Here is a 12,318-nt window from a genome sequence, read left to right as displayed (position 1 = left end):
TGCCTCTTCACCTCACTGTGCAATACCTTGTGCAATACTTTTGTAAATAGTCAACGGTGCAATAGACTCAATACTTGAAATGTGCAATTCACTTGTATTTTTATTTTTATTCCTATTTATTCTATTTATCCCCTTCGTATATTTTATTTATATTGTCTCTGTATTTATATATATATGTGTGTGTGTATAACTCTGTAACTTCTGTCGGTGCTGTGCTTTTTTGGAAATCGAATTTCCCAGAGGAACCCACCCGAGGGATTAATAAAGTTCTATCTTATCTTATCTTATCTTATCTTAAGTTCATATGCATGTGAGGGCAGACGAGTGAATACTTTTTGGTAATATCTCGGTCCCCTGACGGCCAAAGAACAGCGTCTTTACTGTTTTAGAAACACTTTGCATTTATTATAATTAACTGTAATCCTGAAATACAAAAATCCCTTCTTTATGACTGGTGGCTCACTATGGATGAGACAAAAAGTGACGGGTTAATCTCTTTGTTTACAAATAACCAGGTAATAAAACTCCACTGTGGGGATTATGTGGCGTTAATAAAAATGAACGAAGAAGAAGAAACATAAACAAACACTTTGAGTTTGATATTGGGTTTTAACCAGTTTTAATTAACCCTGATTACAGCTTAATTACAAGTTTGGGGAAAAAAATAACATAAAAACACGAAAGAAGTGGAAAAATTCAATGTTACATCATGGTATTCTCTCTCGTCTCCATCTGAGTGTTAGGTAATTGCTTGGGGGGGGGGGGGGGTGGGAGGGGGGGGGGGTGAAAGACTGAAAGATAGACCTTTACATGGTAAAACGATACATGTCTTTTAAAATGATACAACATCCCCCCTCAAAAAAAAAAAAAAGATAAAAAATATACAAGCAAGAGAGAGAAAAAGTAACATTATAAAATTAAAATTACAAGACAAAAAAAAAAGGATAAAATCCCCCCCCCCCCCAAATAATCCTCCACTGTCCCTCCCTCTCAAAACCCGATGTTATTTCTCTGTCAGCATCAAATATTAGACATTTTAGTTATATTACATCTGCAAAAACTAAAGACAGCAAAGGGGGGGGGGGGGGGGGGGGGGGGGGTGTGTTGGAGGCTAGAAGGTTTGAAAACAGGGAATGGAGTTTGGGGTCGATCAACATCATCCAAAGTGATGTACACAACATAAAAAGCAACAGCTAACAGAGCCATGGAATAATAACAATAATAATATTAACCATCATCATCATAATGCCAGCTGGAGAGGTAAATAACCCAATGAGAACAATCACAACATCAGAAAAATAAACCGAGAAACCTTTTCTCCTTCTTCTAAATAGAGAAATGCAATCTTTGTGCTGTTTGTCTGCAGACCTGAAACAGGATGAGGGAGAGTCTGCGTCTCACCCAGACTCCGATCAATCGCTTTGCCCCCGCTATATATCGCGACAGTCAGATCGCGCTGCCGTTAGCAGGAAGTCTGACGGCGCCTGAAGCAGAGCGAGGAAAAAAATGAACAGCGAGAAGCGCGAATGAAAGAGAGAGAGAGCAGAGAAGAAAGAGAGACGGATGTCTTTCTGTTGCTGAGATATGACAAGTAGTAGAAGTAAGGCAGCTGTCAGTTCAGATACAGACACAGGGCCTGGCGGGTGTGTGTGTGAGTGTGTGTGCGGGCTGTGACATGCTCCCGTCCAGACCACGGGGGTCTGAGGAGGAAATTCGATCAGCCCGGCTACACAGACCGCCTGCAGGCCATCTATCTCACAGCTCACCGCTATAGATCCGTCTTGTTGCTGGCCAGGCAGGAGACAGACCCCCACCCCCCGATCGGACGCCTGGCTGGATGCTGAAACATGTCACAAATATATGTGTTTCATGTGTGTGTGTCTGTGAGAATATGCATAGTTTGAGGAGAGGGTGTCCAACTGATTAACCCCATCCCCGAGCTGCTGTGAACTTTGGAGCATTGCCCTAACTGATCTAAGAGAAGAGACGGGATTATTACTCCACGAATAACCCGCTCACACACCCTCACACACTCCCAGGCGGCCTGCAGAGGTGGCCCAGGGCCAGAGGGGGGCTGGGAGCTGAAACCAGGGAGAACCCTGCTGAGGCGAGCTGGACTGCAGACAGGAAAGAGCAGAACGCTGCGAGCTGAAAGGGCAAGCTACGAGAAACAAAGTGAACAGCAGAGTGAACCACACATCTGACTCATTAGCAGTCTGCTCGAGTCCTGATGGGTTTTTTTCTTTTTTCTCGCCGTTCGTGTTCTTGTGATAGACTGGCCTGTGCTGTTTTTCCTCTGGCTTGTTTATCTATGAAACAAATGTACAAGAAAAACAAACAAACAAAAAAAAAACCCTGACCCACGCCCCCTCTGCATCTTCAGTCTGCCCTCCATGATACCATGTCACAGAAAAAAAAAATCCTGAATCAATCACGTCATCAAAACGCTTTTTAAAAGTTTACTTTTGTTTAATAATTTCCTTTAGAATATATAAAGATATAATCTGTATGTATGTTTGTTAGAGTTCAGTTTGCACTTTTGTACATGCTATAAAAACAAGGCATAGAGAGGCAGAGTGTGTGTGTGTGTGTGTGTGTGAGCAGGTGTGTGTGTGTGTGTGTGTGTGTGTGTGTGAGAGATGCTCCCTGCTCTCTCGAGCTCTCACACTCGTAGCTAACAGGCCCGCCAGCCTCACACGCCATCAGGACCTAAGAGGGTGATGCGCTACAGAGAGCCGGAGGTTTGGTCCGAGGGAGAGGGAGCATGCTGAAGGCAGTGCTGTGCGAATGTGTGTGTTTGCTGGTTTAGTTTAACACTATCTATGATTGTTAGACGAGCTCTAGCTGGTGAACTAAGTTTCTGTGCTGCTGAGGGAAATAATTTTCAGTGTACAAGCCATGTTAGGTGAGGTAAGAAGGCTGGTTAACAGCTTGCTGGAACCCCTGCAAAAACCCTTCTTCCTCCTCCTCCTCTTCTGCAGTCTTCTTCATCATTTTCCCCTCCTCACATCTCCCTGGGCTGAACTTGTGTCTGTGAGCAGAGTTGTGATATTTCCACAGGTGGTCCACAAGAGAAAGAAGGGCAGGACAGCAGAGAGACAGAAGGTTATGTGAAAGTCAGAAGCTCTCAGAGAAGAGTCAAAAAAAGTTTGTGTGTGTGGCAGTGAACAGATTTTGGTGTCCGTAGTCACTGAGTCCCATTCACTGTTGGCCTTTCTTTTTTTTTGTTGCTTTTTTTTTTTTGTGTGTGTGTGTGTTTGTGTGCGTGAATCCAATAAACGTACAGCAATAGGCTTCCCTGAGTGGAGTGGGCCAGTTTTAAGAGTCAGTCAGACAACACCCAGCACCCCACCGCCCCCACCCCCTCCCACCTGTATCAGTTTTAGAGACTTTTTCCTTTTGATCCAACAAACATGTTCACAGAGTGATCACTCTGAGTAGCCCTCCCTCCTCCCCTCACACTCTTCCCCCCCATGGTTTTAGATACAGGCACTTAAAGTCCCGTCAGTTTGTAGGAAAAAGTGGCGTGGGTGTGCACATCATCATCATCATCATCCTGGATCGTCATTGGGGAGTGTGCGTGTGTGCATATGTGTGTGTCCCCTGAGGAAGGTGCTGACTGGCTGCTGATCCTACTGATGGGGGGGGGGTTGTGCTACAGGGGCAGGGCATGTGTTAGGAGGTGAACTTGATGATTCCAGGTCAGTCATACCATCGCTGTGCCTGGTGTGGCGTCTGAGTGAGTCCCTCCTGCACACGGCTGCGTCCCAGAAGAGCCCTGATCCAGATAAATGGTCTGGCTTTAGGTCTGACACAAAAAGAGGCAAGAGTTGGGCAGTCCAGGGCGTCAAATAGTGGCCTTTTTTTCTCTGTCTCCCCACAATTAAAGCTGCTTGCATTGCAGAGATATGCGTGAAGTGTCGTTTGGTATTGGTGCCTAACCCTTTTCTGCAAGTACTCTTGGTGCCTAAACCTCAACCGCGAGTAAAAATGAAACACAGAGCAACCAAACGGGTCAGCACGCAGAGTATCTTGTACTTTCCCCCACCACCAGGCTCGCTTTCGCCGGCAGAAAAAACCAAAAAAAACCAAACTCAAAGTCATTTCAAGACTGTGTACAAAGGTGATTTTCAAAGCAAGAGAGCAAACACGATTTAAGCGGTATTTCTATTCTCACTGCAGCAGTAAAGATGCGTCGCTGTTGTTGGAATAATGCTGACACGAATAAAAAAAATTGTTTTCTGCTTTTAGTTTTCAAACAAATGGTGTTCAAAGATATTTTTGAGGGTTGCAAATGTGAATGATTTGGTTTTTATTTTTCTTGTTTTTGGAGGGCAGTGCATCTTTTTCTGAGACGCAGGCTGTCTAAACCCGTTCAGTCACTACCAGGAACTCTGTATGCACTGTTTACACCAGGGGTAGAGAACTCCAGGCCTCTTGGGTCAGTGTCCTACAGGTTTTAGATATCACCCTGGGTCAACACACCTGAGTCAAATGATTAGTTCATTACCAGGCGGCTGGAGAACTTCAAGACATGTTGAGGAGGTAATTTAGCCATTTAAGTCAGCTGTGTTGGATCAAGGACACATCTAAAACCTGCAGGACACCGACCCTTGAGGCCTGGCGTTCCCCTACCCCTGGTTTACACTGTCTTGGTGTTATACAATGACTAAGAATAAACATAAACATTGCATCACGGACACCAAAAGAGACCTCACGCGCATCCGTCTGTGACACCAGCGGCTGACAAAATGGCCATATTTGGCACCCTGAGATGAGAAGGTGTCGGGCTGTCTTTGGGGCGTTACTTTCATGTGTATGTTGACGTGTGCTCTCGGGTCAGTGGAGGTTTCTTGATTCTAGTTTGTCAGTGTGAGGAGAGGGAATTACAGAGGAACCATTTACATACTCCTGCACCACCTCCTGCCCTGCTGGAGCAGTAGTGTTTGGACTGAGGCTCTCATCAGCAGTCTTTATTCTCCAGAGACAGCTGTGCAGTGGCGCGGTGCAGCTCGGCAGTCACCCTCCTGTGCAAGGCCAGGGGTGCTGCTAAAGAGCCTTCATACGCCAGCATAGGAGGACTGTCCCCGCCTCCGCTGCCCGTCCCATCCTCCTCCATCTCCATCTGTCCGTTACTTTGCCTCTCTCGCTCCCTCTCTTCCTCCGGTCGTACTTTTTTATCATCTGACTCCTCCTGCGAGGCCTCCATGCGCTGGTCCTCGCTCCAGCGCCTCTTGAAGCGCAGCTTGAGAGGAATGCACTTCGTCTGGGGAGCCCCCGCCGCGGGTGGCTGAGATGGGGGTGTGCTGCTCTCCCCGGGCTCGGCGGGTTCGCTCTTGATGACGGGCAGCATGCGATGTACGCCGGAGTGCGTGTGCTGCGAGGTGAAGAAAGGCATCAGGCCGGGTGGAGGAGGAGCGGGGGCTTTGAACACATCTTCTTCTAAGTCCTCGTCGGTGTGGGGTTGTTGCTGGGCCCGGGCTGAGCCATTAGGAAGGTGGTGGTGGTCGGATGCTCTCGGGTGGCGAGGGGCGAAGAGCTCAAACTCTTCATCTCTTTCATCTGGGTCTTCATCGCTAATGTCAGTCACCTCCACCTCTTCCTCGGAGTCTATGTCAGAGATGGGCTCAACCTTCAAACAGAGGGACAAGGAAGTTGATCAAAAATGTAACTTAAAAAAGGATTGCTGTTGGTAATTAAATATATAAATCACAAATAAATACATAAATTTACTAATGCTTAAATCCCAACCTGACTTTAGTTGGGAGAGCTGACAGAGTATATAGAGTGACTCACTTTCATATTTATTGTTTTTTATATCCTTCATAGAGCTTGATTACATGCACGTTTAGTTTGTGAGCTGCAACTGGCCAGACTGACACAACTACAGTCATGCAGACTGACTGAGACTTCGCCCTGAACTGTAAAGCCAGCAGCAGCAATCCTGCTCTGGTGATCTGCGTACTCGAGGGACACTCTAACCAGAAGCTGCAGAAATAGGTATGCTGAGCTCACCAAGCAAAGCATAACAAGGACTACCATCGCCAGATACAAGACAGAGGAGTTTGAGTTCAGGAAGTTTCTCTCAGGTACTTAAAATCCTGAATTCCCTCAGGCTATTAGATGACTTTAACTCTGACGGGGTCATTTATATTCATTTTTCGATGACTGTTCATTTTTGGACACATCCTTGTAATCTATTTATTTTTCTTTCCTTTAACCTAGAGCTGGGCGATATGAGATTTTTTCATATCACGATATGTTTTTTTCATTTCAGGCGATAACGATATCTATCACGATATAAGCCAAATAACTATATTTGTAAGATTTAAATGTGCCGTTGCTCACAAGTAAAATGTGAAATAATCAGCAGCTTGTTTTTATTTAAATATTTATTTCCCATAATAAGTTCAACAGGGTAGATGTACTTAAGGAACATGAGACTTTTTCAGATAAATAAAGGCAAATATTGCAAACTACACAAAAGGCAGCCGCTAAAGCGTTTAAGTTTCAAAATAGAACAAACGAAACAGACTAAATTGTCAATTCCACTTAGAAACAAAATATTAATTCTAAAAATAAATCTTAGTTTGTTTTACAGAAGAACAGACAAAACTGACTAACTTTTGTCAGTATCAAATAAACTGAGAACTAAAAGGAAATTCTCAATCTCTCCTTGTTGTATAGCTGAGCTTTTCAAACAGTTTTAACAGTTACTTTAGTCTGACAAAAGCCGAATGACGAATTAGCGCTTCCAGTCAGAGACTGAGGCTACGTCCACACGTACACGGGTGTTTTTGAAAACGGAGATTTTCCGTTTTCGTTTTAAAAAATAATCCCGTCCACACATAAAGGCAGAAATGAAGGAAAACGCTGCTATGAACATGCCAAAGCAGCAGGTGGCGCTAGATTCCTAACCGTGCAGAAATGTTGGCCAATCAGAAGTCTAGAAGCCTCGGTGGGAAAAAGTAAACAAAGCTGGGGCATAGAAGCAGACCCGAGTCGTATGTGTGGACGGACAGTAACTGTGTATATGTAAGCATTTAAACACTGCAGAGAGTAGAATTAACAGTAACAGTATTGTAGAAATTCATTTCACCGAAACAATAACGTGGCGCAGTGTGACGCATGCACCAGTTTATTGTATTTCCAGACTTGCTTTCGTGCCGAGTAGCGTGCAATTTACAGTGCACGCTACTCTGTTTTTTGTCAGACTTGAAATAGCCGAAATACCTTCACACTACGGAACTTCTATGGCTCTTCCGTTCGACAATCTCTCCGGCATTGGAACCGTCATCTGTTTTCTCTTCGGTCACGCTCGGTTGATTTTTCTAGTTGGCACACTCATTTCCTCCATTACGGGCTGGCTCCATTACCCACTGCCTGCTTCCCAAACAAACACACGTGCGGCTTGGCACTTGTGCTGTACGTAACAAGTCACGCGACGTGACGCTGCGGCTGTGATTGGTTCGGCTCTGCGCTACTTAGTTTGGATTGGCTGACCTTTTTTAAAAAAAAAATTTTTATTTTAAGAGGACAAGAGCGGCGAAGTCTATCGCGATAGCTTAATTTCTCTATCGAGTAAAAGTTATATCGCGATACATATCGTTATCGTTCTATCGCCCAGCTCTACTTTAACCTCATTATTTATCATTCTGTTCCTTAAAAAGCAACTGTGATTAGTGTGTAAGGACTGTGAGTCGTGTGGGTAAGCTGCAAACGAAATGCTTGTGTTTGGGTTTAATAAAGTTATCTCAATCAGAAACAAAATACCAGCCCATGCTCTCTCTGAAACACACGTAGCCACAAACAAAGTCTAAATCACTGGGAACTGTGGGAATGTGAGCGATGTTTGGGTCTGGGTACCTTTATCTTGGGAAGTCCCGCGCTGTTTAGAGATTGTGTTGACGAGGAGGCGGAGATGAGCCCGGAGCCACTGGCAGAGCTCAAGTCACTGCCGAATGACAGCGAGGAGCCCAGGCCAGAGGTGGAGGACATGGACCCGGATCCTGAACCCGAGGACAGTGAGCTCTGCCTGGCTTTACTCTGGCTCTGCCCCTCCCTCTGCTTCCTGCCCAGTGGAGGCGGCTGCAGCTTGAACTTGAAGGGGGACATGTGCGGCGGCTCCTCACCAAGGTGAAGTGAATGATGCATGGGGTGGGAATGTGGGTGAGGGTGAGCAGAGTGAGGATGCGGGTGGTGGTGGGTCGGGTGACCCAGAGGTGGATGGTGGTGCCGGTCTCCTCCCCTCTCGCCTCCCCCCACAGTCGAGGCTCTCTCCGCCCTCTCGGCCGCTCCTCTCTCTGCAGTCAGACCGGCCTTGTCGGGCCGGTGGGGCTGGGGGATGACGATGTTGGGGTACTGGAGGAAAGCTCTGGGGCTGAGGCCATAGTTGTACACCGACTGGGTGTGGGCCTGCAGGTAGCGCTTCATGTCCTCTGGGTTAAAGGAGAAGTGAGAGCCTAACATGGGTGATAGGGTGGGCGAGGGAGTGTAGGGGAGGTGAGATGTGGGGGTCATGGAGAGTGCAGGAGACAAAGGTGGAGCTAGAAGGCTTGCTCCTCCTGGACCTGGCAGGGGGGAAGCAGGGAAGGGGGACAGGGGCTCTGGGTGGATGCGGTGTGCTGCCGGGCCACGGGAGCCTGGATGCCCTGCAGGGTTACCCGGCCCTCCGTACATGCGGAACAGGGCTTCATGAGAAGCCAAACGGGGGTGGATGATGCTCCGGTAGCCTCCTCCACCACCACCTGGCCCTCCTCCACTCACAACTCTCTCCCCCCTCTCCTCTCCTGCTCCCGTGTTACCCTCCTCGATCTCAGAATTGGCTGAAGTGCCGTCGCTGCAGTCGCTGACAGAGCCACGGGCCATTCGTCGGGCCACGGAGCTGAACATGCCACCGGGGCTGCGCAGGTCCTCGTTAGGGGAGAGGACTTCAGATGGGGTGGAAGGAGGGAAGCGGAAGTGGGTCCCTGCACCGGTGGGCACAGGAGGGGCACTCTGAGGAACGCTACTTCCTGTAGATGTAAAAGGCAAGAGAGAGAAGATAAGAAAAAGAGTAAAAAAGACGGGCAGAGTACAGAGAAATGAATTGCAGTGCTCTCTTGTATAATCCCATGTAGTCATGCCATCCTATTGTGGGATTAGGAGATATTTACACACGCACACACAGACGAGGCTTACCAGTGGAGCTCATATCAATGAAGGGGTAGTTGACCAAAACCAGTTTGTTGAAGTTAAACTTGTAGGTGAACCTTTTCCCTTTGGTCTTATGAAGGATCCTCTTGTTGTAGTAATATCTGTAAAACAGAAGGAGAAAACTAAAATCAAACACAGCATACAAAACATTTCATTCCAAAATAAGCTCCTCGTGTTTAAAACACTATTTTGTGCTTCTGATCTTTAAGGCCATGTCAGATGAGCTTGCACAGTCAAGCACACACTTTAATAAGCGAGTCTTTCATGCGCCCCCCCTCATCATGACAGATATTAGAGAGTGTTGCATGACATTTGCACAAAGCAGACACAGAAAGGAGGAGGAGGAGGATGGGATGGGAAGCAAAAAGGATGAGGATACACTGAGCTGAGGAACAGCACTGTGAAGTTGTGCGTCAGGATAAGAAAATAATTAAAAGATCAGCAGCCAGCGTAAGCAGCGCTGGGCTGTTCTGAATCTGCATTTAACAGGTGTGCATGCAGGGCAGCATTTGTGTTTAACCCTTTAAAGCCCGAACCATGACATAATTGCCAAAAATGTAAAGTTTTTAAAAATGGAGTATCTATTGCCTCTTATGACAAATTTGAAGAAAAGAGAAGAAAAAAAGACTAGAACAAAAAGGAAGCAAACAAAACGTTCTTAGTCAAGAGAAAAGTAAGAGCACCAAGAAGAAGCATGTTTACACTGAGGGCAACTTGAACTCCTGACCTTACGCTCTAAAAAACAGATCTCCAGATGGATGGATTTTCTCCCCACCCCTAGTGAATAAAGTTACTTTTTGCGAGTTGTTATCACGTCTAAATAGAAGAAACAGCTTTCACCAAAATGCTTGGTGAGAGCTGGTGTGTCTGGACTTTTATTGTACTCGGAAACAATGTCAACATCTGTCCAGCTACGTTTCAGTTTCTGCCGCTGAGATAATCCTGCTGCTTCAACCGTCTTTGCTAGCAATCAAAAAAAAAAGGTCAGGTATTATGAAAAAAGCATCTTTTAAGTTCAGATGCGGTCAGATGAGTGGTCTCTCTCTCTCTCACACACACACACACACACACACACACATACACAACTCATTCTCATCTTTCATTTTTGCTGGTGGACCTGTCTCTTTATATAACAGCAAAGCAAAGCCACCAATAATTCAGCCCATCTTTATCTGTTTATGTAATGGCCATTCTCTCAGTTTTTTTCATGCTTTTTCTCTCTCCCATGGCTCCTGCCTACAGTGCAAGGCTCGATTTTTATTAACCTTTGTCCAGCTACAGCTCTTTATGTAACATCTCTCTGCTTTCTTCCTCGGATCCACACTCACTTTATGTAACCTCTAGATCCCTGGCTGACAACCCTCACACACCGAGGGAAACAGAGCGAAAGAAAGAGGAGGAGAAAGGAAAAAAAAACCCTGATGTGTTGATCCGTCAGGGTGGGAGGGGCGAAGAAAACAAGCCAGATCACCAAAACTACCACCTGTCCTTCTCACCACTATCCCTGGTGATTAAACACAGGGTTTAACCACACTGCCCTTTTCTCCTGTCTGCATGCCTACCTGCTTTTATAGTGCTAGACTAGCCGCTTTCTCTTCCTCCACCATGGCACATGATAAGTGATGAGTGCTGGCAAAGATAGGGGCTTCAGGGTATGTAGGTAATGTTGAGTTAATCAGAGCCCAGTGACTATCATTACACTGAATGGTAGTTATCGAGACGGCGCTGTGTGCCGGTGTCTGTTGCCCTTCACCCCCTCTTATTATGCTTATTACTCAGACTTGTTGGACCGTTTTTTACTCTGGGAACAGACTATTGCTCTTTTTCACTTGTTCTCCCCTCCTCCTTCTCCCTTTATCCTACCGATACCCCCTGTCTCCCTCTTTCTCTCATCAATCCGCCTCCCCCCTCTTTATCCTGCCCTCTCCACTCATCCCCTGAGGCAGTGGGAGAGAGGAGAGAGAGAGAGAGGGAGAGGGAGAAAAGAGACAAGACAAGCCAGCACTGTTGAAAACATTGTTTACGCCAGGCACAAAGCAGCATGTAATTTCTGCTCTAGGGGAGACACTCACAAGGGCCGGGAAGGAGGGGGAAGGAGGGGGACGGACGGACAGAGACAGGCGGGCAGGAAGTGAAGCAGAATTAAAACCACAACAGGCTTGTGATTGAATTAGCTGATGATAGAAAAAGTCAATGCGATGTGCTGCGACCCACATAGGGTCCAATATAAATACAGAGAAAACAAACAAAGTCGCATGCATCTAAAATACACTCAGCAGCAAGGACATAAAACCTCGAATGTGAATGACAAACGTTTATTGATAGTGAAGACGACAGATGAACGATAGGTGAGGGAGGCCACTGCGGTTTTGGGGAAGGACTGGTGGATCATGCTGATATCTATGAGAGGATGGCAACAAATAGAAACAAAAGGAAAGGACCAGGGTCGTATAAGTATGACAATAAGTGAAGTGTTTGGTTCCCCCTCCTAATGTCAGATAAACTATGTTCAGTATGGGGTGAGGGGAGGAAGACAGCACAAAAGACACAATGTGGAAAAGAGCCAGAGATTAATAATAACTAATGATTAAATGCAGAGTGGTGTATCAACACAGTGAAAAGAGATGAGTTAAGAAGAACATTCATCAGCATGGGAAGCCCCCAGCAGCCTCGGCTTATTGAAGCATATTTTTGACAGTTTATCAAAGAAGGCTATCTGCTGTATGTTCACCTAGGTATGTAAGAAACATCTAGGCAAAACTGTTACTGAACAGAGGTGGTGGCATGGGACACCAACGATCAGTCTCAAAATCTCTTCCCAGGCAATTCAACCCTGGCTCACAGTCACTGAGGTCACAATCATGTGACCTTAATGACTCACATGATGGCAGGGTGGGTCAATGACGCTCAGGACCACCTACAAAGTGACAACCTCATTAGAGTTTAAATACCTGGGACTCACCATCAGCTTTTATGACTGACAGTGCCTTTCAGATGAGAACGCCTTTAGTCTAGTTGGGTCATTTCATCATAAATAATCATGGGTCTTCTGCTCGACCGTCTCCAATTTGCCTAAAAATGTCATAGATTGGCTGTATAACCAACCAAATAACTCTAACTTTA

The 12,318-nt window shown here is 46.1% G+C and overlaps 1 protein-coding gene across 1 annotated transcript in view; it reads right to left on the bottom strand.

Moving 5' to 3' along the window:
* Positions 1 to 595: 595 nt before the first annotated feature.
* erfl3 (Ets2 repressor factor like 3) overlaps positions 596 to 12,318 on the bottom strand; it is a 73,216-nt gene continuing 61,493 nt past the window's right edge. Inside the window, exons 3-5 of the mRNA XM_004550884.4 lie at positions 9,181 to 9,296; positions 7,867 to 9,014; positions 596 to 5,632 (exon numbers count right to left, since the gene is read on the bottom strand). Coding sequence (XP_004550941.2) covers positions 4,964 to 5,632; positions 7,867 to 9,014; positions 9,181 to 9,296 — 1,933 coding nt within the window. The 3' untranslated portion in view covers positions 596 to 4,963. The remainder of the gene's footprint in view (positions 5,633 to 7,866; positions 9,015 to 9,180; positions 9,297 to 12,318) is intronic.

Source organism: Maylandia zebra, linkage group LG11 (genome assembly GCF_041146795.1).
Source record: "Maylandia zebra isolate NMK-2024a linkage group LG11, Mzebra_GT3a, whole genome shotgun sequence".
NCBI lineage: Eukaryota > Metazoa > Chordata > Actinopteri > Cichliformes > Cichlidae > Maylandia > Maylandia zebra.
This window is presented reverse-complemented; position numbering and strand designations above follow the sequence as displayed.